Below are 27,769 nucleotides of genomic sequence, written 5' to 3'. Positions count from 1 at the left end.
TGTCATTTTATCCTCAATACCATGAGTGATAATCAGCACATCCTGTAGTGTTTTAAATATAAAAAAAATGCTGCCTTCATGAAATTAAAAAAAAGATAATGTTAGACAATTTGTTCTTCTCAAAATTTTACACTGTTAAAAGTTCATTGCGCTACCTGTGAGGAAATGACTATCACAAAATGGTGGAAATGTATGTTTGTCAAATATATGATACACTCTGTCATTTTTAATTCCTGGGCTGCCAGGTCACAATTTTTTTTTCGTAACGGATAGAAGGATGTTACCTTTCAGATCTGGCAACGTTGACTATGCGCCGGATACAGTAGCCAGTATGGCGGATAGCGAGAGTGATTTGGAAATAGACGGGCTAGAATCAGCTCTGGACACATTGTGTAATAGGCACTGCGGTGATGAATCCTCCCCGAATAGCAAAGATTATTGTTCTGAGTTTTGTGAGGTACGTTGGACTCCGTTTTGTTTGATATTCATCTGTGTCAGTGTCTGTTTATTGCTAACACTGCTAGCCTCCATAGCTAACGGTAGCCTATAGACTAGCTCTATTTATGCAGCTGTGTTGCTAAGACTGTGGCATAGACCGACAGAAACACAGCAGGGATGTTTGCTGAAACGTAGCGAGTCAGAAACTGGGCTCTTAGTGCGAAAGCTTTGTGAGGATATGGGCTCTTTAAATAATCTTTGACAATGATTAGCTTGATAGCTAGTCAGTAAAGCTAAGCTAATCAGTGAGCTTGACGTTCACGTCATTTCAAATTGTGGCGATCCGTGACGCGCTGAAATAGCTGCCTTTTATCAACATTTGCCCAACAAAATCGTGCGTGATCTCCAACATGGAGCTGCTTCCGAATTCAGCTTGACGGAATGTAACATTATGTCAGCACAACAAAAGCGATTAACAGTCGCCAATGGTAAAGTTAAGTTATCAGGAATCGTGTTTGTTTTCATCGCAAAAACTCCTGATTACAGAGTGTCTGTAGTCTCAAATAAAGGATATTGAATACTTGAGCGGTTCTGGAACTATTTTGTATCTTTATCAAATGAATCTTTGGAGGATTTTGTCTCCAGAACGTTAATTACCATCAACTCAAATCAAGTTAATAGACGAATATTTTTGGACTTTGCTAACTGCCATAGAAGCAAGCGCTGTGTTGTAGTGGTTGACGTAGTCAAATAATGAAATACAATTTGTGCATGTTTCCACACTCTAAACAGCTTAAATTAAATGTGTAAGAGACAGGAGTGCACCGATTATTATTATATTTTATTTTACAAATGTGCAGCAGCTTAACTCACTTAATGGCTTTGTGAGGTGCAATCAAGACCTTAGACTCAAATGTCCTGTATTGAATTGTAAAGGAAACAACAGTGCACAAGATGATTGGACCATTCTAATTCAGCTTCCACTGAGAGAATGAGTGCAGAGGTCGCTGTCATTATATCGTGGCACTCAGTGAATGTAAACATGGTGAACGACTGTGAACGGTAACACACATTTCTCTAATTAGAAGCTGCGGACTTGCAAACATATTTCCTTCTAGCTTATAAAACATTATTGCTCTAACCACCTTATCTCTCTTTTTAAAATCAAATTTGTAAATTTGAGGTAAATATTAGGTTTGTTCTTGTAGATAAAGTCTCCAAAGTGGCAGCGCCTGACATTTTTTCAGGGTAAAATTAGCGCAATATCTGAGATGTCTGTTATTCGTGCAGAATGAGTTTTTTGAACAAAATATGAACAACCGATGTGTCCTTTGAATGATTTTGACCTTATCCTTGTTTTCCTTCCACTTGTGCACCTTGTGTTCTAAAATACCATGCAGAACGTCAAGGGTGGGACAATCTCTAACATATTACTGCTACTGCTGTTTGTCAAGCTGCCTGAAAAATGGGGCCCCGTGTGAGATGGGACAAATAAATATTGCATTGTTGTTTAATATTTCACAAAATATTTTATTGTGTTTCGTTTTTCTCGACACACAGCTGGTGGAAGAGTACACAGGTCAATGGCAAGTTCCTCTCCCTCAGCTGAAGGTGCTGCGGACAGCACTCTGCAGCTTCACTAGAGCCGCTGCTGCCTTCCCAGAGGACTGTCAGCATATTCACTATGTTCTCAGCAGTCTGGCCTTGTAAGTAACTTGTTTTTGATGATAAGTGTTTTTTAAAAACACACCTTGCTCTTAGAAAATATCCATTTTGCGTGGATCCACATCTCCTCACAGAGAACAGACAGAAAAATCACAGATTATCGATATGTGCTTCTGATGTCGTGAACTGGACAAAAAGTAGACTCTATGTTCACCGTGCTCCATTTTTGATAAGCGTGCGTAAAGGTACTCAGAGGACTAATTTCTTTAAAAAAAAATAACGTACTTTATTAGAACATGCACCCCAACTGTTGCAGAATGAACAGACACATGATGGACAGTAAAGGGAGGGAGGGTTTACTCGTGAACTGATCACAGGTGGCAGCGTGTTCTCAGATGGATACAAGTTGATGAGCAGAATTTTCACATTCAGCCGTTGCCTAAATGAACTGCTGCGGGATGTTTCTCTCTGGAAAACTAATACCTCGCTCATTGTCTTGCAGGAGTTTCTTTGAACTTATGCTGTTTTTCAGCAAAGAAGAATTTGGGGAAGAGCCTTTAAAAGACATCCTGGATTCTTATCAGGTGACAAAAACTAACCGGTGCTGTCTTTGTCTCAGTGAGAATGAGGTTTTCTTCAGCCATTATATTGCATATACTGATCTCTGAAGTCAGTTTATGGTCTGATCATCTCACAAACAATATGATTTTTAAAAGAACATTATAACCAATCACCTTGTGTTGTTTTATTTTTTCCCCAGGAATGCCACTCTCAGCTTCTAAGACACAGAAATGTTTACCTTCAGCATGTGAAGCAGATCATCAAAGCAGGAGGCCCATGGGAGAATCCTGTGTTACAAGGAATCCTGAAGGAGAAAGACTTGTCTCCAAAAGAGGGTAGACTCATGATTACAATTAATAACACTTAATACGATACAGGAAACCTCTTACCGTTAGAGAGAGAGCTAACTTGATTGGAGCAAAACCTTCAACTTCAGTAAAGCACATTTTGGCAGCAGAATGTGTGATCATTTGTGGATGAATAACATTTCAGTGTATGAAAATGTAGTTATACACTACATGAAATCAACATATCAATACATTTATATTTGCTGTTAGAGAAAGGGGAGGGATTTGTGTCATACAATTGTCACCCTCTGGTGTTATTTATATTTTCATTCAGGTTTCTGTGAGTGATTTGTCCGTTTCTATGATGTTACTAAATGACACCAAGTACGCTTGTGATTCCCTCCTCCACAGTTGAGGAATACTTAAACTCAGAGTTTCCAGTATTCTTGGAGCTGCGGGTTCGCTATCTGCAGGCCTGTGAAAGAATACAGGAGGCAATGGCACTGGCTAAAGGCTGCTTGGAAAACCGCAAGACTGGAAAACATTTGTTCTTCCATCAAGCCTACCTGACCTGCCTCTACAAGGCATCGCTGCATGAACACCTTCACAAAGAGGTATGAAACAGACTATTTTGTGGCTCTTTTTTGTGTTGTCTTTCTTGTAAGTGTTGTGTCGATGTGTGTGCTTCTATAGATGGCCGAAATCAACGGCCGTGATGCAGTGGAGATCATCTGTAACACAGAGAGAGTTGAAAAAGATGAGCTCCTTTTGTCATTGTGTAAAGCGTTCCTCACACAGCAGCTGCACAATGGAGATATGTACTACATATGGTAAGAACCTTCTTCCTACTTACTGTGTGCTCAATTTTGATTTGATATGTGTCCTTCAGTCTTGGAGCAAAAGAAGTAATTTGCAGGACGTATACATTGACCTGTTCATTTGGTTCCATACTGAGTTTTACTGACTTAGAAATGATCAAATTGTCACTTTGACTAATGAATAATCGAGCCAAATGGCTGACTTGACCTCCTTTGCCTTCCTGTAGGGACCTTGTGTTCATCTGGAGCAGGTTGCATCTAAGGGCCCACCCTTCAAGAGAAGGCTTCTTGGCCGAGTGCTTGCAGCTGGCTTCCTCTGCTACTAACGTCAGAGCTGTCTTTCCTTTCATCAAACTTGTCACCACTGAGGTGCGACTGATTTCACAGGATCAAAATGAACATTTTAGCCTGCTTGGATCTAGCCATTCCACTCGATTGCCCCTCATTTTATTATTCTAATCACATGAATATTTCTTTTTGGGGGGGGGGGTTACAGCTGGGTGCTGATGGAGTCCAAGTGTGTGTGGAGATTTGTGCCAGGGCCTTACAGCTGTGTGACATGCAGGCTGATAATGTAACCCAATCTCTGGTCTACAAGACCATCGCCTTCCTCCTGCCCCATGATCTGGAGATCTGCCGAGCGTGTGCTCTGTTGGTCTTCTGCCAGGAACGAAGCTTGGAAGCTTACCGGACCGTCTGCCTGCTTTACATGCATCCCGACGAGGAGCCGCATCCTCACAACAGCCCTGTCAGAACTAATGTTCGCTTCCATATTCTACAGGTGGGATGAGGTGGAGAGGGGAATATTGTCACCACAGATTGATGTGATTATATATTGGATATGATAACATTATGTCTTGTGGTTTTCCAGATGCTCAAGGAGCGCCTTTGTTTTGATCCTGAGTTTTGGAACCTCCTGACCCTCAGGACCCATTGCTTGGAGTTGATAAGTGACAATGTCATGAAGGCTGCTGTTCTCAGTGAGATGAAGGAAGAAGAAGAAGAAAACTGTGATGAGCTGCTGGTCTCTAATTGTGTAAATGATTCAGATGAGCAAAGTTTAAATTCCTGCAAGTGCACTGAAGCTGCATCTGAGAACCAACGTCCTCCAGAGGAACCGACTGTAGCTGGAGAAACACAAAAGTGCGTCGCCCCAATAAATAATGCCGTCCCAAAGAAAAGAAAATGGCAAAGAAGGTTGCCTCGAAGAAACCAATCTGTGTCTGATGATGAGATCGACCTGGGCGATGACCCGGAGTTCAAATACAATCTCAAACCCACCTCTTTGGGTAACAAGCCAATGTATTCACTTAGACGCGACCACACGACCAGGGAAAATTCTACTTCTGTAAAGCTCCCTCTGAACCGCAAGCGAGAGTATTTGTCTAGGTGTGTGAAGAGCCAAATTTTGAAACGGAAAGGAAGGAAGAAAAGATGGTTGCAGGGTCTCCCAAAGCTGGAGCAGGCGCAAACAGTTAAAGAAAAGAAGGTCAAAGTTAAAGGCAAGAAACGGGGAAGGAAGCCTTTACAGAAATTTGAAGTCTCCTACCCGGATAATGAAATATCCCTCACCGAGGACGAGTCTGGTTTTGAGGAGAAAACTGACATGGACGACGATTTGAGGGAAATGCCTCATCTCGACAATGAACTTGCAGAGAAAGAGAGTACACCTAAGCAGAAGAATGACATTGAGAAACACACTGACTTGATTTGTGCTGGCAGTCCCAGTAACGAAACCCATGAGGAATATCCTCCTAGCAACTCTCAAGCTGTTGAAGGCGATCCTGAGCTCGATGGTCCACCTTTAGATTTACTTGATTGTCCCATAGAACTGTTACACAGTTACTCTATTAAATCCAAAAAGCCTGACAGTGAGAAACCACAACCTGCTGAATCCTCGACATCAGGGGAAGTTAATGGTGACGCAATAGAGGAACCCCAGCCTGCAGTGGAAACGGAGAACTCAAACACAAAGGTCAGTTTATTTTTACTGCCAACCCTGCAGTTTCCTCATTTAGATTTCTATGAATTCAAAGTAATCTTACTCTTAACTTGTAGTGTAGATGTTTTATTTTGTGCAGCCCCACGCTGGGAAATGCATGGGGTATGAGGCTGCAGCTTGAGACAATGAAATCCGTTCAGAAAGTCCAATTTGAACTAGATCCTCAAGTTTGAGGGCTTATTATTTGCCAGTATTTTATTGTAAAATGAAAGACTAATTTTCACAGAATTCACATGATCATTTAATGTAACCAGTTTTTTGTTGTTGCTGTTGTTGTTTTTTTTTGCCAGACGACCCTGTACTTTTTTGCTTTCTGCATTGGCACCCCTGCTGCATCACTGGTGCAGTCAAATGGATTTGGGTGGGGGGTTGCATTTCTCTCACACAATACTGTTGTCTGTCTGAATGCACGAGAACATGCATCATAGCAGTGTTTTGTGGTGAATAGTCTCATGGCAGCACTGATGCAACACATTAAATCTTTAATGAAAACAAAGTTTTTATTTATGAATTGTATTTGACTTTTGTGCTGCGTTTTCTGCTAAACATTCTGATTTATTTAATTTATTATCTTTTCTTTAGGTGAAAGTGAAGAGTAAAACAAGGGACAAAGTACGTACACAAAAATATGCCCACTTGGAGTACTACTGCAACTTCTGCAGGAAAAACTACAAAGGCCTGAATGTTTTGAGGCATGCTCTCTCTCACCTCAAGATTAGGAAACTAAGATGTATACTCTGTGGAAAAATCTTTAAACAACTTCCTTTTGCCAAAAAGCATGTCCGGGACCACATTGAGGAAATGTGCAAGCCTAAACCCCAGGATAACAAGTCGTGCACTGAGAACATTCCAGCTACTAATGGAATGGAAGGTAGTCAGGGAAATCAGAGCCAGCCTCAGCATGAAAATCAGCCTTCGATTTCAAATGAGGAAACTCCTCAACAGAAACCTGCAGGAAGAAGTAAAATTTCCAGCCTCAAGAGGGAAGAGCGAATCATCAGAAACCTCCGCACCCTCATCAAAAAGGCCTGTGTGCTCGAAAAGAAGCGCAAGAACCCTGACGCCCATATTTTCAAACTAGTAGACTTTAAGGAGGAGCAGGTAGTCATTAAAGATGGCCAGGTGATTTTAAAAGATCTGTCTGTGATGAAGAAGGAGGAAGAAAAAGCGGAAGAGAAAGACAAGCCCGCAGGAGAGAATGGATACGGTGTAGACATCAAGTATCAGTTGTGCCCCTCTATGTCCTGTGATCGAGTTTTCTTAAGGATCAGCAGCACTCTGACGAGGCACGCCATCAGATGCCATATTAATGAAGAGGAGGTGCTGGAGAAGACCTTTGTTTGGACCAAGCGCAAGTGCACCTTCTGCTTTAGGTAACTGCTACTTGTACATTTTTATATAACCTCAGAGTTACAAAGCATCTGGAAATAGATGTTGATCTTGGTCTGACCGGAGTTCTGCTCCCGGAAACACCACTTTTCCTCAGCTAATAGGGTGGAGCAGAGGAATATGACCTACAGCAATTTTCAAATCACAGGAAGATTCAATATTTGGCAAAGACCAAGGGTGTGTCAAAATGCTATTTTGAATTAAATTCCGCAGAGATGCTGCTGCAGAGATGTCCTGCCTACACATCATATTCTACAGACTTGGGGAAAACATCTTTGTTGCGTTGTCATCATTTATCATTTCAATTAATTTTTAAGTAAAAATCAGAAAATTAAAGTTTTCTCTAATATCTTGAATCATATCACAATTCCAGCGTCACTTCAAATGATGCCAGACTCTAATTTGTTTTAATTGTCCTAGTTCGACTTTTTAAGGGCTACACCTCCCTTTACCCATCGGGATCTGAGAGCTATAAGGGCAAAGCTGATCTAGTCGGTCCCCTGCTGAGACAGCAGGCCTGCAGAAACCCATATCTTAAAGGAGTGGGTAGGTAGGTTGGTGGTTGGTTGAAGTGCCCGACCTGACTAATACATCATCTGTTATTTACAACCCTTAATACTGAAAGAGACCAGGAGGACTCAGACATGTCACGCTGATAGAACCAGATAAAAGGACAGGGGGTGCCCCCGACACTGCTCCAGCCCCTCTGAGAGGAGCTGTGGATAAAGATGAAGCTCCGGTGGAGTGTGCCCACATACCCAGAGGGATTTCAGCTCCCGCTGCACTGTATTCGTAAGTGGTGGCGTCGCACTCCCCGTGAGACAAGTGCTTCCTTGACAGCGCCACACCCTGTGACGGTGCCCTGTCATACACAAACTGCATGTCTGCACCAAGCAGGAACAATGTAAGGCCTTTTTCTGCCTCACTTTTGTGAGGCGGGGAAAAAAAAACCCTGAGGAAAATGTGAGTGAAAATATTCAAAGACGGTGTAAATGAAGGATTGGAAGGTAACACTTTGTTCCTGTCCTCTTGAATCTAGAGACAGTAGGACAGAGTGCACAGTGGTTACTAACCCTCTTCGCTAGTGTCAGTGCCATGAAGAGCTCTGTTATAAATAAGAGCATTTGAAGAGAAATCCGCCTCAAAAGGGGGACCACCCAGAGCGTGTAATATCCCACTGTGTTGCCAGATTGTGCACAACCAGTTTTTTGCATCTTCATCTTGACTTCTTTTAAAAAGCACTTCACCTCCCTCCTCAGCCTTCACGGCAGGATGAAATAGCTGCAGCATACCCTTGAATCCTAGTGAGAGTCAAATCATAATCTGTCACTGTCTGGAGATGAATTAACATGAGGCAGAGGACATTGTTTGGGTTTCCGGGCTCTTTCTACTTGCTGATGTTAAATAGATGTACTCAAGGCGCGGAAGAAGAAACATTCGCACAACTGGGGGGGCAGTCTTTTCATTTGTCCTGGCATCCCGCGTGTGGTGTGAGTCCTGGCCCAGCACGACGGTGGCTGAGGCAAGCTTCGCAGCATTGGTGGGAATCTCATGGTGTGATGTTGCTGTTGTGCAGGCGCGCTGCAGTGCATATTTTCGTCTTTGATTGCTTGGTACAGAAGAAGAGACAAGAAGCTAAACTCTGGTCATGCACTCATACGCGTGAGGAAGGAACCTGATAGTGACAACTTGTACGAAGGCCATGTTTACATGAAATAGAACCTATAGTAAATCATGGTACCAGCAACTGTACTTGATAAACACATCACTTTTGTACTGCTTTACCTGCGTACTAATATAACAGTAGTTCACTTGAAAGCACTGAGAGAGCACGTTCCTCCACCAAGGCAAACCTTTGAACCCTGGCACTCTGTGAAGACTGATAATATTTGGATGTTGCATGAAGGAGAACATTACATGCAAGTATCACTTCCTGTGTCCACTAGGTGGTGCTGGAGTAAACACTCTCCCTTTATATTCTCTTTCTGTACCTTACAGGAAGACAACAGTGTCATTTTGATTTAAATCAAATGTTTGTTTCATCAGCCTTACCTCCTGTAACCACTAGGTGGTGCTATGATTGTTACTTCGATGTAGCTTGTAAATGCATTCATACGTGGGCTTACCAGAGGGAAATCCACCAACGGTCTTTGGTGTTCTGTGGTTGAATATTAAAGTTGGCCACTTCATCACAATAACACGGATTAACAAAAACCGTCTCCATAGTAACGTCTGAACAAGTTAAGATATTTCTGGGTACATCAAAGTGGGAAAAAAATCAACATTATCTGTCTCTTATATTTGTCCTTCTAAATTAGTCAGAATAGGTCAATATATTTAATTCTCCCAGGACATTTTTGGCGAAAGCTTATCGTCGTAACTGTGCTTTCCTCCAACAGACAGCTCCAGATTTTCCAGCATTATAAGGACCACATGAAGCTCCACGACAATCCTCTTCCACACTTCTGTTACCATCTTGAGTGCAGCCAGCGCTTCTTGACTCTGCAAGAACTAAAGGACCATGTGAACACCCACCAGCCCTTAAGACCCCAGTGCCCCTTCACAGACTGTGAGAAGGTGTTCTCGAGCCTTCAGTGTCTCCACGACCATGAATGGAGACACTACATCCCGGCACCTACGAAAGAGGAGTTAGAGATGGGACCTAGCAAACCAGAGAATCGGAATGCCGAAGCTCCCTGGAAGCAGAGGGTGAAGGTAGAGGAAATATGGCTGCAGAGTAAAAAAGGTCAGAAGGAGAGTCCCGACCCAGATAACGTCAAGGATCTTGGAGATCTCAGGGAAATAAACAGAGATCAAGCTTGTGATGTCATAGTCCCTGGAAGTACTCAAGAGCTGTCTGATACCTCTGCCTGTGAGCCCATCGATGACAGCAACACTCTCATCAATGGATATGAGGATGTGACAAAAGATAGAAAACTGTCTGACATACTGCTCTCAACTTCCCGTCCTGACCCTGCTGCTGCAGCCCCACGTAAAAAGAAGTACCAAAAAAGAACGCGCATCGAGTGCGACCCTTTGAATGTCAAGGACCTGGAGGACATGTCCACTTTGGCTGAGGGAGTCCAACAGAAACTGGGAGAGCCTCTCATCACTGAGCACAAAACCTTCAAACCTGAAGATCCTTCCTACGCCACCTTCGTCAAAGCCCCCTTCATCCGGCCACCGCCGTCCACCTATATGGACGAATCTCTGCTCTCAATGCGCAAGAGAAGGGACATTGAGGAGGTGTCTCAGAAGAAACCTCTTTACTACAGCAATAACTATAAGAAGAAGGAGACTGTGTCGGTGAAAGAGGAGCAGGTGCACGAGGCGGCCCCAGAACAGAAGACCAGGCATCGATGCAGCAAATGTCTTTCCTCCTTCAGTAGCTTAGATGAACTAAAGAAACACCAAGCTCTCAACACCTGCTCTGCACTCTTTGGCTTTGATTCTGATGATGAAAGTTAGTATCCACTGGTTAGAAAGTCTGTCAACACATATGAATATTTAAAAAAAAACAAAAACAACCTTTGTGAATAATCATTTTGTTTTTAATCTTGAAGGTTAGTTGAGAGAAGAAGGGCTGTGACTGGAGCAACTGTTGGCATCTGGCTCAGGGCAGACCTTCATCAGAGGCGTAACACTGGAACCCTTTCCAAACAGTAGAGTGCGAACAAAGACCGTTCACGTCAAAAATGGCTGGCGAACTTTTGATTTGACAGCTTAAATTTATTCTGACACAAAAGACATGACATTGTTATGTTCCAAACATCAACGTGTGCGCTGTCATGTCTGTGACTAATTTCGGTCTCTTAATGATAAATCAATATCAACTCATCCTTTTAAACCTGGGTTAAAGGAACACACTGCCTTTTTTGGGGGAAATGTGATTATTTTCCCTCCTCCTCTGAGCCAGACAAGTAGATGGACACCCTTCTCTTCCTGCTGACCAGCTGAATGCTAGTTAGCTTAGCACAATGAATGGTAGTGGTCTGGAAGTGTTAGCATGCCTTGGTCAAAAGTCATCCAATGCACTTTTCTCCAAAATGGTCTTTGCCTGCATTACTAAAACAAGGGTTGTGTGTGTAACATTAGTAATGACACAATGTAAAATTGTAATATTCTTAGTTTCAGAATTGGACACATAGCCGGAACTACTTTCTTGACTGGGTTCAGTGATTTGGTGCACTACATCAAATATTTGGCCAAAAAAATCAAAATGTGGACAACGAGAAGATGAAGTTTGGGGATTACCTCTGAACGAACCAAGATTGTGTGCCCGATCCGTCAGAACCAGATTACACAGAGGAGGATCTGCTGTGTGGGTGAAGGCTAAGTTTAGGAGCAGTCAGCTGATCTCTGTGGGTCTCCGCTCCTAAATACCGGCCTGCATCTTTCTTGTCTGGATCTTAGGGAGAATGTCAGAAAAAAGTATCCCCCCCCCCCCCCCCAAAAAAAATTGTCATGTTCCTTTGAACCTGTTAGTAACTGTGACACACTGGCACTGATAACCTTTGTCTAGGACTCAAAGCAGAAATCCTTCTCAATTGCTTTGCTTCTTCCATTATAACTTTGCATTACCACAGAAACACGACAGATGCGTGGATGCATTTAATATATTTTGGGTCGTCTTCGCTTTACCACCACTGTTGGTTACCTAAATTGTCAAAGAGACTCATTGCACCTTTGGTCCTGTTGCGTTCAACTGTTTGAATTCATGATTTAAAAAAAAAAAAAGGAAAAAAAAGTGCTGATTATCAGAGAGGCGTAATAAATTCTCTCCACTTAGTGATATATTTTTAATTCCTGTAGTCTTCCAAGGGAATCATGCACCACTCTGGAGAATTCCAAACGACACGTTCAAACATTTCACACATACAGGAGGTTGGAACTGTAAGAGAGTGTGTTTTCAGGGCTGTTGTGATGTATTTCACTAGCGGAGTTGGGGTCTCCTTGGAGTCGTGTGGCGAAGGTGAACTCAGCACGAATCACTCACTCAATATGGCCAAAATGTCTGAAATCATGTAAATCGGCTTTCATACTGTCACGCTGTACAGTTTATGACATCCACAATTTTACTAGTGCCAAGACCTAATCAGTGTTAGAATGTAGGTAAGGTCAACAATGTTGCTTTGGATCTCAAAGTTTTGCGTCGGTTTCGTCACGTTGTATATTTCACACAAGTCATTCATGTACAAACATTCAACGTGGTTATGTTTTAATATTTTTTTAATGTGATTTTATGAGACTGTGCCCCTAACTATGCTTATTTATATGTAAAAATGTTAATAGACTGGATTTGTAAGGCAACGATTCCCCATCTATTTTTCTTACATAAAGTGAGTAAATCTGTTTGATTAAACAAACGGTGAATCTTTGGGTTTTTTTGTTGTTGTGGTGCATCATTCCAGCACAAGCAGACACACGTTCCCGTTTCTACCGTTACTTTAAATCACAAGTGTCTTTCATAAAGAGGCAACAGACGGATGCAATATAGAATTTATTAGTTCAGCATTGCATATTTACTCTTCATGAACATATTGCTTTGTTATCCAAGGAAAGAAAATAGAATAATATTGAGCATTGCTTATTCAAACATTTTTTGCATCACATTTTCCTGATACACGAGGTAATCTTGACCAAGTACAGGGATGGTGAACATACATATATATATTTATATAAAACTACTGTTAAGGATGTACAATTGGTGGATATAAGTATTTGGATCTCAGTCACTTAAAGGAGTTAAACAACTCCAGTTCAAGGAAGGAGAACGCTATGAAGGATGGAGGACTTCGACATTTTAGTCGAGTAAAATTGCGGCCGACTTTCTAAAACCTGCAGGAATAATATCTTGTTCTCAACATTAAATAACTTCTCAAAGTTTTTAGCTAACTAGTTTTCAAGTACACACTTTGACTCTCCCATACTTTATATTTTTTTTCTTCACGCAACCATTTTGCAACCCCCAGAAACAAGAACTGGTCTAAAATGACCCTGGATTTGCCGTTCTGGGGGACAAGTATCAACCGTTCCTCGTGGCTGCGCCTCCAGGCCAACAACAGCAGTGTGAGGGGCGGTCGTGCTACAGGCAGCGTTCAGGACTGCAGCGCTCCACAGCTTCATGCACCGACAGCATTCCAGTTTTAACATGCTGATACTACTATTGCTTTGGTGCTGCTTGTAGCTTCAAGAGAAAAACATTCAAGTAACATACAGGATTTGAACTCAAAATATGTACTTCACTGAATAATGTCTACAGTTACATTATGCTTGAATTTTGGAAATGGAGAGCTGCCATATCGAGTTTCAAAGCCACAAACTCGTACTCTAGAACTGCATTAATTCAATGTTAAAAATGGAATTTCATCACTGACAGCAGTTTAAAGGTTCAAACCCGATTCATGCTCAAATGGCCGAAGTTAAAGCCGCGTGCAGTTTCAGGAAGCCAAACAAAGTCACTCCAGCGAGGGCTTCAAACGCTACACCGGCTGCTGATTTGGATAACAGAACATTCTCAAGATGTGGTGGACAGTATTTTTTTTTTTTTTTTTAGTTCCTGTAGTGAGTAGTTGGATCAACACAGCACATCATTCTCAAGTAGACGGTGAGCATTTCCATTTGTCTGAAAAAAAATTATAAATTTGTCTCCATAGCATTAAAACCAGGGGGAAAAAAACATGCAAAGTGTCAGAGTGCATCCAAAATAGGAGTACCTATGATATATAGTTCAAGAGTTCACAATATTGCTCTATCTTTTTTTTTTTTCCTTTACTAAATTCTCTATGCAAAAACAGCAAAAGCACTTCTTTCAATTTAAACTGGAAGACCTGGATAAAAGGGGGGTGAACGACCGTGTGGGTTCACATTGAGAGGGGAAGACCGAGATGATCCAGACTGCATCTGTGCTTCCTCGGGAGCAGAGAAGGAGTTTTAGCTTATAAAATGAGAAACGCAAGGACTTGATGAAGCCGTCTGATAGACAGCAGCAGCACAAAACCAGAAAGGGGAGTAATGCTTATATAATAGTTTCTCAAGACGCTACGCTCCATACGTGTGAGGAACAGGAGAGAATTCACACATTTCTTTCTTTAAAAAAAAAAAAAGCTTAATACCCTCCCACGTCGTGTTTTACAACCACATGGAGAGTTGTTTTAAATGTCTGCTAGCTGTAATATGATGTCATGTTCCATTTCCCTTGAGTGTTAAAACTGCAGCAAATTTCACTTTCTTTCCCTGTAAAATGCAACATTGTGCTGGAATTAATTTGCTTTTCTGAGAATAAAGGTCCGGCTTTGTCGAGGAGTGCGTTGTCTGCTCACAAGCGAGGAGTCCTCTTATGGCTTGTCAAGACGACGTGATCATCTATGTTCTCTGATTAAACGCTGCCGCCACGGTCCAGCGACACGTGTTGAACTGGACTGAGACAACGGGGTCAGCTAGGACATGGTTTTTAAGAACAAGGAGCCAGTTTGATTTTTAGTTTTTACACATAATGCTGATGATTTACTCTAACACAATTTGTGACGTGTCGATCAAGTTTTAGGATTTGACAGTGTTTATATGAGGCAACAAATGAATCACATGCTGTATGTGCACTTGATCCCATCAGTTATGCTGTGGTAGGACAAAGTGAACTTGGAAAAAAGGTTCAAAATAGGTTGCCTAATGTTTTTACTCCCAACAGTTCAAAACTGAATGTACCAGTAAATATGGAGTGTATGAAGGTAAGGCAAGGCAAGCTGGACTAAGCCTGTTAGAGCATATGATTCCATGTTTGAGTGCAAACTTGCCCTGCTCACCATGACTTGGTTTTGCATAAAAGAGACAGGTAGAGTGCAGTAGGCAAGCGCACCGCCACCGTCCTCGGGCGTGACAGTAGATGCAGCACAGTAGAGAGTGAGCAGATGCAGGAGAACACTGCACATCGCTTCACGCTCCTTTGTCTCTCAGCGGCTGCTGTTGGTGCTCCAGTCGTAAGGGAGGAAGCTCACTTTGGTCTTCCCTGCAGAGAGGACACCCTGCAGGCTGGTCTTCTTCGGGGAGTCACCCATGTGCTCCAGCACCCACTTCAGCAGCTGTGATGACAACAGAGAGGTTAATGTTGATGGAGAGTCGGGATGCTTTGCTTTCTGCTGATGGAAATCAAGAAGAACTGTGCTTCAGTCAGCGAGCGTCTCTAAACACACAGAGACAGCAGCTGGAGTCCAGATCACCTTCTCATCGGTGCCTCCGAAGTCAGCCTTGTACCACTTGAATATCTGACTGAGTCGCACTTCTTTCTTCCCTGAATCCACCACGCAGGCATCGTCGTTCTCCAGGAAGGCTTCAGCCGCCGTGCGGAGCTGGCTGTCAATGTCCTGAAGCATTGAGAACATCCATCTCATGATCAATACTAACGTGCACATTAGGAAGAAGACAGCAGTTACACTTTCCCAAACCTTTTAAACAAGAGGAGCTGATGCATTTTCATGTTTTCTCTACTTTCTTTCCTCCTCGTGAGGAGATCTGGTTTGAAACCCACTAACCTGTGGAGTGTATGTTTTGATCGGCGGGCATCCTTTAGCACCACAGTTCAAGGCGAAGTGAATAAGTGGTTCAGCATCAGGAAGAGCCATCTGGAGGACAACAGAAAGTTACACCACATTAGTTAGCTGCTAACATTGAGTCAACACTTGTTTAACTGTGATGCCACAGAACACCTGTAGTCGTGGGTCTGTTTTGGAGAAGGGTCTTCGAAGCTGTGCGACACCTTTTCTGTTCCCTCTCAGAACTCCATTCTCAATGTCCTGTAATGTGAAGACTTCTCCTCCAATCAGGTAGCTCACATAATTGAAGAACTAGAGATGGAACACGTAAATATTTAAACGTCATCATGTGATGTGTTGAGGGATCCTGAATCCTCTGGAAACCCCACAAGAACTCAAATCCAGTAGGACAGGAGCGTTGTGGGGAATGCAGAAGCAAAATGGATGTTTGGGGTCCTACTCTGTATCTTTGCCACATGTTGGTGGGGGCACCCAAGCGTAGATATCCATGGATGACCAAGGCGTTGTAGATGTTGATGAAGAAGGCCAGCTTCTCCTCCCGGGTCAGCGACAGCAGCTCCACCCTCTGCAGCTGAATGGCCAGTTCACAATAACGCTCAAACGCAGGGTTGACTGACATGCCTTTGTAGTCCACAGACTGTGAGAGCAAAGAGAAGACACGTCTCAGAAAGCACACAAAGAAAACCTGGATGTGTAGAATTTTGCTCTCTAAAAATCTACTGACTACAATTGTGGCTTTGGAGAAAAGAAATCCTGCCTTCAGATCCAGGACAAGCCACTGACAATATGTTAAAACTGGCTCCAGTATTCAACACATTCACGGACTAAAGATTCAAATGTTGTTTTGCAGTGAGAAAACAAAAACATTACCTTGCCATCAGCAGAGAGATGCTCCGAGAACAATTTCAGAATCATCTCTCGCAAAAGCAAGGAGAGCTCAGCAGCTGAGAGGGGAAGAGAAACAGGTGGTGTGTCCTCATATGTTCAGCGATAGTTGAGACTCGTATCAAATCAATGTCTTAAGCACTTCAGTAAGACAAATTCAGGAGGAAAATAGCAAAGCTTAATAACACCAACATTTACAAAAGCAGTGATGTTAATTATCTCTGTGCAGCACAGCAGGGATTAGCCAGTTAGTTTGTTGGTCACAGGCCGGATGCAACAGGCAGTCAGGAATACAAACTGCAACCACAGACCCAAACCCTTTGGAGGCTGAATCTTGACCTACCTGGTGTCTGTCAAAGGATCAACATGACGTCACAAAGCAGAATGTGGTTTTGAAATAGGCTTGAATAATATCTCATCTCAGGCAACTTCATTCCATCTTCATTCAATAACCAAAACCGTGCATTCCGGCTTGCTTGCTCACTGGAGAATAACTTCTGATAAAGGGAAGCTCTATCAGATACGGTATATCATTAAAACCTACTTCTCACCACCTCAAAGCTCACCAACACAAATCCAAGCAAACCCAAAAGACCCATGTGCACCAAGCCACCAGGAACGACAAAAGACAGAGATTAGGAGGCGACAGTCAGCTTGAACTTTGACCTGAGCCTGGTCCGGGTCTGACCTACCCTGTATGGGACTGCAGGCTGCTGTCTGTCCTGCGTTGAGGGCTGAGTGAGGGTCATCCTCCAGGAGCCTGTACAGTGTGTTGCCGCTTTCTTTTCCTTCTCCAAAATTTCCATCCTGCTGCCCACAGCCACGCACACTGACCATGTATTTCTTCTGCAACAATCTCTGGCCAACAGTTAAGGCCTGAGCCCTGCCTAGCACACACAGGGCCGAGTCAAGGTGGAGCGCAGCTGACTACAACGAGTGTGTATATGACTCAGGGCACTTTCAGCTTTGTTTCAAGAATCAAACTAACACAACACTTCGATCTAGTTTCACTGCACATCTACAGACAGGTGACAAATTAAAGGAAAGACCAACATGAAGCCAGCAGAGCAGCTTCAGTGGTCTTAGAGCCACGTATCTGGAGCTCCACAGGAGGGATGAACGACACTACGACCAAGAACATTCCTTGATAATGGTGGTAGAGCACACTAGCGAGCAAGTCTGTCCAAACTCTTCCACAGATGTTGAATTGGGCTGAGGTCTGTCGGAACGTTTCAGCGAGCCCTCTGTTCTGCAGTCTACATTCCCATCTTTCTACTCTTCAGGATTTTCCTTTAATCTGTCACCCGTCTGCCAGCCTTGCTTACCCATGCCCTTCTCTTTCTGCAGCCAGTCAACCAGTTGATCGCCTGAGAAGCTCTTCTTGTATAAAGTCAGTCCCCTTCTATGACTGTCAATCACACTGCCATGTTTGAAGTCCTCTACCAGATCCGCCAAATCATCTCTCTCACACTGAAACTCTGAGAATGAGATTATGCCAAACCATGTGCAAACACACAGAAATACAAACACTCACCACACACAAAGAAGAGACCAATGTATGTGCACAATAAGATGTCTGACTGTAGGGAAAAGAAGTCACCAAACTTAGGTCGAGTCGGAGTTTTACCTACCTCAACTCAGCAGTGCTACACTTTCCAGAGACTGATCAAGGCAACAAATAGTTGAAATGTGCAATCAAATAAAATTCAGTTTGACTGCCATGAAAATTTACATTTTAATTTGTTTAGGTACATGAATATCACATTTCATTTTCAGGTTTTGACATTCTTTCATACGTAGCACGGTTTCTAGCAACAATTCTACAGATGCTAGCAAAAAAGATGCTATGTCCAAAGAGCAGGATGGCCCACGGAGGTTGTCACCCTCACCACTGATGACACAAGATTCAGATACCTGCATGAACACTCTTTGTAGGTTCATAAGTGCGCAAACAGAGCCAGCGAACAAATATTAGCTGCGGTTAGACTAAACTTTCTAAATGAAGGAGACAACGCCACACAAGACGAGTGTGAATTAACTTGTAATTGGCTAGAATAACCACACGTGTATGAAGCAGGTTTTGTTTGTGGCTCCAAATTATTTCACCAGTATTAAATTGGGAGTAATATTGTCAGGCTTATTCGTGTTTACAAGGACATCCAAATCAAAAAAACAGTCGGGGGAGGACAGAAATATCTTTGGCTGCTGTTCCGTTGGCAGCCTGCTGGGGGGACAGCTGCGAGGAAGAGATATGTGACCAAAACTGAATAGAAAATAAACAGATAGAAGTCGTGAGAAGTAAGTGAGCGACTTAGAGGCTATTGAGAAGAAATTAAATGTGACAGAACCAGAAAGGCAGCCAGGTTGGGAGAAAGAGAGGAAGCAGTATAACAGACTGTGGAAAGACAGAGTTGAGCACTGTTCTGTATTCTACGACTACAGTGAGGTTTGAGGGCGGTTACATTTGTATTCTCTCCTCTTCCTTGGCTGGATGACCTGGTGATGCAAATATCAAGAGTTCTCAAGCACAGGAACTTCATTAGAAACAACAGCCTTCCTTTTGTATTGTCTTTTACATTTAACAACACAGTCACTCCACAGTAAAACTCTGATATTTGTTTATTCAAAGTAGACATACATCGAAGCACCACAAGTCTCAGCAGCTGAAATGTTGCTCCTGAGTAAATGTATTAAAGTGATTTGGAAAAACAAAAGTTAAATAGTTTGAGAAGGAGCGATGAAGTCCTTACCTCCATCCGTGCTGTCCTCCGATTGGTTCCCCTCTGGTAACGGTGGAGCGTCTGCTGGGAGAGGCTCTTCCTTGACTAGAGTCACCAACCTCTGAAGCTCCTCGGGTGCCTAAGTAGGTGTTCGATCAACAAATGGTTCCAGAAATCGTACAAAAATCTTGTGTTATAAAAGCTGCACTATTACCTAGTAGGAAAATGCTATTAACAAGTTTTCACGTGAGAAATGAATGCAACCTGAGTTCAATCAGGAAATAAGTTTTGCCGCCTCACCAATTTCTGCAGGTCATCATTACCCCCAACATGGACATTGTTAAAGAAGATCTGCGGGACTGTGCTCCGTCCTGTCAGCTGCTTCACCCTAGCCCTTAGCTCAGGATGCCTCCCGACATCCACGTCACATACGGGCACTCCTAAACGCTCCAGAGTGGCCTTGGCTTGCACACAGTGTGGGCAGCCCTGGATGGAGTACACGGTTACTCGGCCAAGAGCGCTGCTTTCAAACTCTCCCATCTGCAGCATTAACAAAAAGAGAAGAACACAAACCTTTAGCAACAGTAAGATTGTAGTTTCATATGCTGATATTTGTTAAATATGACACAGGAGCACGCTTGTTTTTTTTGCAAATCTTCTTAAGAGGCAGACAAGAAGATCGATACCCTTCTCTCCTCTGTGGGTGCAGTAGAGAGGGAAAACCCACAGAAACACCTACTGTCTTGGTATAACACAACGGTAGTGGACAGGAAGTGTTAACATACCTCCATTAAGTCATTAGATGCTCTTTTCTCTGAAACTAGTGTTTTAGCAGCACAAAGAAGAGGGGGGGGGGTAACAGTCTGCAAGTTCCTTGACGAAAAAATAGTATTACTTTGGTATTTGTGTGTACATCTGTTTGTGAGTTCATAGTATGAGTTCTAGGTACCCAAATTCATATTCAGATTAAGAAAACTTTATTTATCCCCATGGAAGGCATTTAAAGGAACAGAGCGCAGTACAGTTGGTTACACAACAATGACACAACAACGTACATTAGGTGCGGAAGTGCAGTGGAACGGTCTATACGTCCCAGGGTCAGCACACTAAAGTTTATACTTATGGAAAAGAGATTACCTTTGTACACATGTGCAATCATTTCTCTAAACAATAAAAAAAAAATTAAGTGTGAGTTTTACTCTCCCTGCCTTGATTTAATGCAGGGCTGATGCTTATCTTAATCGACAGACAAATCACTTCACTTGCATGTTTTATGAGCCCAAAGTGGGAGACAGTTCTTCAAATATTTCTAAACTATTAAATATAAATAAGGACTCGAGTTCCAGCCATGAACTTTCGATTAAACATCTCTGTGAGTTATGTCCATCTTCACTTTCATGGCTGAAATTCTCTTGGCCGGTCAAACATGCCGTCTTCTTGAGAGGTCATCATCACGGAGAGAATGTTTATGGCTGACTTGAGAAATGTTTGGCACAGCCTGCTAGCTCAATCCTTGTGTTGAAAGAGTGCGTGTGCTATGTGAAATATCAGTGACTGATGTTGTGTAGTTTGCCAACATCGGCAAAGTTCCTCATTCTTCAGCCAGAACCTTAGACTAGCAGCCCATCAACAGCCAAGGCTTATCAAACACCGTCCCCGTTTATCCCAGTTTTTAAACAGACGGGTCAAATCTATATTCGTTTGTAAAGTTCATATTGCTTCATGATCAACACATCCCCAGTTTATAACATTGTAGTAACCATGACACGTTCTTTCAGATTTTGACAGAACACGGGTGAAGATGAGTCATCCAATTAACGTTGCCTATTGAGCCTGAAAAAGTGGCTAATTCAAAATTGAAGGTGTTTTAAGTGTTACCCGCAAGCATAGCTACCGTTACATCACACTCCCTTATATTCATGTGCGGCTTAGAAGGGACACACGTCTGTTCCAATGACTTAACGACTATTTACGATTAAGCTAACAACATTTCCTAAAGATGTCTGTTCGGTGACACACCGGGCAGAGCGTCAACAGTTTCCAAGCTAAGCTAATTTGAGGAGTAGTTAGCATCTAGGCTTCATGCAGTGATAGCAAATGATAACGATACATTACCTCTCGGCGTTTAACTCCTTCGTTTGATTCGGAAGTACAATTTTAAATTTCACAGTCGACCCTCTTAAAACTGTTAATTAAATCATATTAGTTATTACAGTGTTACGGTTGACACTCGCTGATATGTTGCATATCTTGCAGGTAGACAGCCCAGGTACGCTGGACCGTGGACACATCCATCCACAGAATCCAGCGCCGCGCTAGCCACTACAGTTAGCTAGCTCATCTTCTGATGCATTCAAATGCACTCCGTAGAGTTTAGTTTCATGATTTGGTGACCATGAAAATAAAAAAACAGTCCGTCATTTATACAGGATTATTAATGTTTTAGAATATACACCAAACCATGATCTGACCCGAGAGAAATATATTCATACATGTTCAAGCAAGTTAGGTGAAAATATAGAGGTTCATTTGGGTTTGATATATGACAAGTACCAAGGATCAAGCAACGCTTTGAATTAGAGTATCATGTTCATATCAAGAAGAACAGGCAGAAAATGTACAATAATAATGATAACAACAATGATAACCTTTAAAAACGTGAGATGAATGATGATGGGAAAACAACCTGATGACTACATCTAGCAAGCCGTTGTAGAACAGCAAAAAGACATTGAATGAAGAAACGTTTTAAATTTGAAAAAACAAAACAAAACAGAAAGATATAGGTTCGATCATATGAATGCGAATGCCATTTACTCGGTGGAAACTCTAAATTCCGATATCTGAATGTGCCAGTATGACAGCCGATATTGTTACCGGAACAAGTTCTAACAGTCTTATTCCTTTACGGACGGATTTAGTAAAAGGACACGAATGGATGAGTGCAGTTTGCGGCGTCAGAATGTTAGGATTATCAGAAAAAGAGCGTGCCGGGTGCGCAAGTATCCTGAATTTAATGTCCAAAGAAGACATTCTTTCACTCAGTGACACGGTAACGAACAAAGTGATAGTTGTGGATAACATAGCAGGTAAGCTTGTTACCTTTGTTTTGGTTAGCAGCTAATGTTAGCTTAAGACAAGTCAGGAGGCAATCCTAAAGAAGTATTTCAGCTATACCCTGCATTACAGCTGGTACGACTGCTTATTCGAATGTTCTTCGTTATCAACAGCTGTTACACAGTTTGTAACCATAGACGAGAGTCTTGAGCTAAGTGTGCTTTTGAAACTATGTAGCTAATTACTTGTTGTTTAATGTTTAAAAAGGCACGAACGAATTTCTGACTCTTGGACTAATCCTAATCTCTGTCAGTTCCGTTTAAAGGATGACGTAACATCCATATTAAATTATCCCTATCCTCTTCTTAATATTCTCACAGATGCCACAGAGACGATCCTTTCCTTCACTAAAAATGCAGAGGAGTTCCTTAGACGGAGGAAGGTTCAGCGTGACCTCATTTTCAGGTACCTGGCCAAAGAGAGGGTGATGATGCCCCCAAGCAGCGAAAAACACCAGTTGGTGAAAAGGACGCTGGAGCTTTGGTCATCTGGGGAGGTAGGGATAGATAGGGGGTCAAGTCAGTTAGCATGACCACTAAAGCTCACTTCAGTCCTCAAATAGCAGCACATTTTTGAGTGTATTAATAAATTGTCATGTCTTCAATGTGGTGGTTGATGAGCAGCATCCAGAAGAGATGGACTGCACCAGACAGGGCACAGAGACAACACCCCATTCCTCGCACACGAAGGCTGACTCGAGCTTTGACCCGCTGGTACTGGGCCGGGAGTTCTGCCAGTGGTTCTTCCAGCTGTTGAACAGTCACAATCCCTCACTGGGCCAGCAACCTCAGGACTGGGGACCACAGCACTTCTGGCCAGATGTGAAGCTACACCTCCTCTCCAGGTAACAATAAGATACTGCAATTGGAGGAAAAAAAAACATTTATCTCGCTTTTCAATGCCTGACGTTTGTAGGCCTTTTATAAGATTGTTGTTATGTGATTTAATCCCACAGACAGTCAATTATTTTAGCCAAGCTGGCCTATATTGATATTTTATGTAACTTCTGAGTCACCAAACACATGAAAACAGTCTGAGTCGCTTAATAGTTTCTGACTCTGGGACAACAGGAAAAACTAAAATTTCCTCCAAATTACTGCTAGTACTTTAATAGAATCACTATCATTTAGCTTGTTCTAGATGATGTTCTTTGATAACTATTGTCATTTCACCAGCATTCACTGAACCTGTCCTGACGCTGTACGCAGGATGGGCTCACACTTTCAGAACATCTGATTTAGATACAAAATGGGGCTCAACTTTATGAATGCCAGAATTATCCTTCAACACTATGAGAAATGGCATCGTTTGATATTTTTATTTTGGAAATATATCATGTAAAAGTGAAAGGTTGAGGAAAAATACAGAGGGATCTATACATGGATGCATGTCATTGTCTGACTTTGTATCACTCATGTGCTGAAAACACCACACGTGTTCACAAAAATGGCGGCATAGATTTCTGAAAACTTGAAAAAAGGCCAGAGAAGATGCAATCTTCACATGTAAATAGATATATGTAAATACCTTGAACTTGAGCGTTGTATCACTGAGCTGATGGCAGATCTGTATCTCTCAATCTTAGAACCAGCAGTGAGCAGTCGGAGGAGTTCCTGGGGGCTGAACTGGTTAGTCTCCGACTCCTGGCCTTGACCAGGGACGAGTGTCTTCTTCTCAGCCCCAACCTGGACTGTCATGGCCTCAAGACGCTGGCCTCCCCTCACGGCTTGGTGCTGGTGGCTGTGGCCGGGACCATCCACAGACACTCAACTTGTCTCGGTATCTTTGAACAAATATTTGGCCTCATCCGCTCCCCTCTGAGGGATAACAACTGGAAGATCAAGTTTGTCAACCTGAAGATCCGAGGACAGGATGCTCTGGCTGGGGCACAGATGGCAGCAGCACCCGCTTTGACTTACAACTCCAGTGAACTGCAGCTTCTCTGCAGTTCATGATGTTCAGTACTGTTTTTTTTTAAAAAAACACTTCTTACCCTCTCCATCATCCAGATTGTTGCTCTGAACTCTGCTGGCACAAACTGAACTCCTCACTGAATTGTGCAGGTGGACAATTACTTTTTCAGTTCATAAAAATATAACAGAACTCTTAAAAAGCCCAGGATTTGATCAGACTCCTAGAAAACAAAGTTTCTAATGCATCCTCTTTTAGGAACGTGTTCTTTGAGTAGTCTGTGCTTTGATGCAAACCATGTCAAGCTTGTGCATCAGTGGCCTTATCAACACCAGATGTGAATGCAGGTTTGCATGTGCTTCTGTAAATATGTAACATTTAAAATAAAAACGCTTTTATTGACATTTGTGCTGTATCATCACAAATGTTGGTGGAGGAGATGTAAATGACTGATTTGGGGCATGCTCAGAGTGCTGCTTTATCATGGGATGAGTAAGGGTCGGTACACGATTACTTTTCCTTTCAACTTGTTAACAGAATGACTATCAATAGTGAAAGTTATTGCCAATATGATGCACTGATATGAGCCAGCCTTTTCCTCATTGACTGCCATCGGTTTATCTCCAAATAAGATGGCATTTAGTTATTTCAGTTTCTGAACAAATTGCATTGTGTGGTCACAAATTAAATTGATGAAACAAGTTAGATATTGTTGCCTCAAAATATTCATTTGTATTTATTTATTTCCCCTATGTATTACATATTGTTTTCCTCTCTATGGCCGCCGTAAGACTTAGTAGAAAAACGCAGAAAAATTGTAATCCGGTTTCTACAGTGCGCTGTACTGCAGAAAAGGATTTCGCGTGCAAATGGAGTACTTCCTGTAACCAGTGGAGGGCAGCAATGCGCGTCAGGTGCTTCGGGTCAGTCGGTAATTCTATAGAGAAGAGTTAGACCTGCTTCCCGCCAGCTGCAAGCTAGTACCGAGCCGGAGGTCTTTTAGTTTGTCTTAAACTAAAATAAAATCTTTTAGTGGGTCACTTAATTTAAGGCTGGATTAAGAAGATGTGGATTTCATTAGACAGTGTGCTTAAAAGCGTAAGAGTGACTTTTTTTTTTTTACAACTTTGCTATGGTTGTTAGTAGTTGGTATTAGCTTCAAGCTAAGAGGCTGGCTCTTCAAGTGTTTCTGGAGTTCTGTGAAGAAGTGAAGTACGACGGGAAAATGTCAGTGTGCTGAAGGTACCTTATTGTGAGTACTTGAATGGCAAGACACACTGGGGGGGAAAATCATTAATGGGGGCGGGGCCGTCTATCGGGAAATAATTTCAAAATAATTGTTAAATAGTTAACTACATTTTATATAAGAATTAAATCAGTCTTTTCCATAGACTTACATTCAGTTGTACTAAGTTCTATATTGTGACTTTTTTATAGAATAACGTGTATTTAATTAACGAGTATTTTTATAATGTCTGCAGCACAGAGGCAATAGGGCCTGTTAACATGTACATAAATCCAGAGCCTGATAGTTTTACAGCCCTTATTTTAAGAACTGTTCGCTTGGTAAAATCTATGCCAAGACAAATTATACTAAGGTCTGTGGAATGTAAAAACAAGTGTCCAGTCTAAAACTGTCATTTTATTTATTTGTTTGTTTTTGCACAACCATTTGAGGACCTCTAGAAACTATCTCACGACCCTTAAGCTGCACTAGAGGAGATCAAGCATGTGTTCAACATCTTTATGGAACCAATCTACCAGTAGCCAGGAAGATCTGTCAGTGGTTTTTCAAGAGATTGGAAAGACATCCCATGTTGAATAAAGTCATTTGGAGGCCAGAATATCATATTGACAAGCAGATGTAGTGGTCCAGTCCCTGGCCAAAAAGGCTGATATTCTGTATTTTGCTGTGAGAAATGAGGCCAGCAGCACATCTATCTTCCTCTGTCTTATCTGCCCTGCAGGATGACTATCAGGAAGAGTCTGGGGGCCGGCGGGGAGCATCAGACCTCAGATTACAGTCAAGAGCTGAAGAACAGCTGGAGAGGAACCCTTAAAGAATCCAGGTTTGAAAATATATCCCCATACCAGTTTTTCCATTCTGAATGTTATTTTTAACCAGTGTTCAATGGCATGTGCCCCATTAATTAGGCAAAATTGGAAAAAGAGCATAACATTGACTAATGACTGATTAATGAACTGGGTCGAGTTTTCAGACGATTCCACTCTGTCATTCCAGTCGGGGCATATAGGTTCTGGTGGGGCACAGTACACGCTAGTACCATTGTGGCTTTGGTGGGAAATGTTACATGTGGGAAATTATTCTTGGCAGAGCTCTTCAAAGGTCCCTGGAATAGTTAATATCTCTGACTGTAAGGGTCGGAGCCACTTGGTCCTTTGTGCTTTACTGGGCCATAGTTGTGGCAAGGGGAAACCACTGCAGCCATTGATCTCAGTCTGTTCACCTCTCCGAAAGAATAATAACAAGCTGCTTGCCTTCTGTCTTTATGGCACTTGGCTTCTCTGCGTTTTAATAAGCGGTTTGGCCACGGGCGCAGCTCTGACGCACGGGTTCAAAAATACCGCTGCTATAGCATCTGGTGATGGTTTTGACTCTTGAGAGCTTTTTTTCCCCCCTTTCTCTAATAGGGAAGTGTGTTTTTCATAAATAAACATGCTAAACTTTGTCCGATGGGCTCATTGGGATTGCTTAGTGGTAGTGAACCTTGAGGAATGCGACTTTAATTGTCACTGTAGCCTTTTCTTTTATTAAAACTGACTGGATGCTAGTTTTGCTCTAAGAAAGAGCATCATTATTTATCAAATATGGCTTTATCGTGCTGTAGCTGTTCGTCACTGTCTGACAAGCTGATTGCTGAATGCAAAAGTGAAATTTTATGAACATCGAGCATGGTATTTCTTAATAAAGCGTGTGCCAGGGATGCACAGGGGTTTCTATGGAGAGGCTTTGAGGTGGTTCCAGGCATTCTGGAGAATTATGGAATTGTCTTTTTTTCCAGTATTTTACACTCAGTGGAAATGATCTCACCTATGTTGTAAAGATAAGTCTTTTTCACTCTGAACTTGTAGCTTGCAGAATAGCCGTTTTATAAGTAAAGAATTTAATAAATTAGACCGCCAATGTTACAGATTGAAGAAAAAGTGTAAAGTTTTAATTGATTTTATTTTGTTTTCTGTGATAAATCAATGTAATGTGACCTCATAGAGCCAGAAGAGGGCAGACAAGCTACACCAGAGGGAAGAGCAGCTTTGATCCTCAGCCAAGAGAAAAGTGAGGGGAAAAAAAAATCCTTTTAACACTATTATGTGAGGAAACTCATCAATTCCTGAGAGCAATCTGAGTAAGCTGATGTTACCAGGCAATTTCTAGCTGGCCACAGCCGTGGGGAAAACTGTAAATTTT

General features: G+C 42.3%; 4 protein-coding genes across 8 annotated transcripts in view; 3 read left to right on the top strand and 1 right to left on the bottom strand.

The window, feature by feature from the left end:
• The first annotated feature begins 301 nt into the window (after positions 1–301).
• Positions 302–12,650, top strand: LOC147251893 (zinc finger protein 654-like). 3 transcript variants are annotated; one of them, XM_086219860.1, is made up of 12 exons: positions 323–457; positions 1,999–2,144; positions 2,606–2,687; positions 2,864–2,999; positions 3,363–3,565; positions 3,645–3,781; positions 3,997–4,138; positions 4,266–4,550; positions 4,641–5,744; positions 6,354–7,144; positions 9,560–10,623; positions 10,724–12,650. In XM_086219860.1, the coding sequence occupies exons 1-12, from the start codon at positions 332–334 to the stop codon at positions 10,726–10,728; spliced, it is 4,221 nt and encodes a 1,406-aa protein (XP_086075986.1). In that variant the 5' UTR covers positions 323–331; the 3' UTR covers positions 10,729–12,650. The 3 variants fall into 3 exon arrangements, with proteins under 3 accessions (XP_086075988.1, XP_086075986.1, XP_086075987.1); XM_086219862.1 differs by having other exon boundaries at positions 302–457; positions 9,560–12,650; XM_086219861.1 differs by having other exon boundaries at positions 2,636–2,687; positions 9,560–12,650.
• Positions 12,644–21,642, bottom strand: LOC147251892 (uncharacterized). Of its 2 annotated transcripts, XM_086219863.1 has the most exons (11): positions 21,430–21,642; positions 19,615–19,854; positions 19,345–19,453; positions 17,920–18,072; positions 17,287–17,481; positions 16,580–16,653; positions 16,149–16,346; positions 15,863–16,000; positions 15,689–15,778; positions 15,377–15,520; positions 12,644–15,238 (listed from the first exon to the last, which is right to left on the bottom strand). In XM_086219863.1, exons 2-11 carry the CDS (start codon positions 19,852–19,854, stop codon positions 15,110–15,112), a joined length of 1,470 nt encoding a protein of 489 aa, XP_086075989.1. In that variant the 5' UTR covers positions 21,430–21,642; the 3' UTR covers positions 12,644–15,109. The 2 variants fall into 2 exon arrangements, with proteins under 2 accessions (XP_086075989.1, XP_086075990.1); XM_086219864.1 differs by lacking the exons at positions 17,287–17,481; positions 17,920–18,072 and having other exon boundaries at positions 21,430–21,641.
• A 566-nt stretch (positions 21,643–22,208) lies between these two features.
• On the top strand, positions 22,209–25,016 carry c12h3orf38 (chromosome 12 C3orf38 homolog). Its single transcript, XM_086221173.1, has 4 exons — positions 22,209–22,403; positions 22,752–22,927; positions 23,055–23,275; positions 24,017–25,016. Exons 1-4 carry the CDS (start codon positions 22,253–22,255, stop codon positions 24,384–24,386), a joined length of 918 nt encoding a protein of 305 aa, XP_086077299.1. The 5' UTR covers positions 22,209–22,252; the 3' UTR covers positions 24,387–25,016.
• Positions 25,017–25,144: 128 nt separating this feature from the next.
• Positions 25,145–27,769, top strand: part of epha3 (eph receptor A3) — a 218,958-nt gene continuing 216,333 nt past the window's right edge. For both annotated transcript variants that reach the window (XM_086219856.1, XM_086219857.1), the window contains exons 1-2: positions 25,145–25,594; positions 26,310–26,411. The gene's annotated coding sequence lies outside the window, so the exon portion shown is untranslated. The remainder of the gene's footprint in view (positions 25,595–26,309; positions 26,412–27,769) is intronic.

Source organism: Aulostomus chinensis, chromosome 12, assembly GCF_037954235.1.
Source record: "Aulostomus chinensis isolate RoL2024-O1b breed Wild chromosome 12, RoL_Achi_v1.0, whole genome shotgun sequence".
In the NCBI taxonomy this organism is placed as follows: Eukaryota; Metazoa; Chordata; class Actinopteri; order Syngnathiformes; family Aulostomidae; genus Aulostomus; species Aulostomus chinensis.
Note: the sequence above shows the minus strand (reverse complement) of the source record. Positions and strands in the feature narration are given on the sequence as shown.

Excerpts from the sequence above, each read along its gene's own strand:
- LOC147251893 (XM_086219862.1), top strand. The coding sequence starts at position 332 with ATGGCGGATAGCGAGAGTGATTTGGAAATAGACGGGCTAGAATCAGCT. Across the intron at positions 458-1,998 it reads ATTGTTCTGAGTTTTGTGAG|CTGGTGGAAGAGTACACAGG; the intron begins GTACGTTGGACT and ends CTCGACACACAG. Across the intron at positions 4,551-4,640 it reads TTCGCTTCCATATTCTACAG|ATGCTCAAGGAGCGCCTTTG; the intron begins GTGGGATGAGGT and ends GTGGTTTTCCAG.
- LOC147251892 (XM_086219863.1), bottom strand. The coding sequence starts at position 19,854 with ATGGGAGAGTTTGAAAGCAGCGCTCTTGGCCGAGTAACCGTGTACTCC. Across the intron at positions 16,001-16,148 it reads ACATGTGGCAAAGATACAGA|TTCTTCAATTATGTGAGCTA; the intron begins GTAGGACCCCAA and ends TTCCATCTCTAG. Across the intron at positions 15,239-15,376 it reads TCGGAGGCACCGATGAGAAG|CTGCTGAAGTGGGTGCTGGA; the intron begins GTGATCTGGACT and ends TTGTCATCACAG.
- c12h3orf38 (XM_086221173.1), top strand. The coding sequence starts at position 22,253 with ATGAGTGCAGTTTGCGGCGTCAGAATGTTAGGATTATCAGAAAAAGAG. Across the intron at positions 22,404-22,751 it reads AGTTGTGGATAACATAGCAG|ATGCCACAGAGACGATCCTT; the intron begins GTAAGCTTGTTA and ends ATATTCTCACAG. Across the intron at positions 23,276-24,016 it reads AAGCTACACCTCCTCTCCAG|AACCAGCAGTGAGCAGTCGG; the intron begins GTAACAATAAGA and ends TCTCAATCTTAG.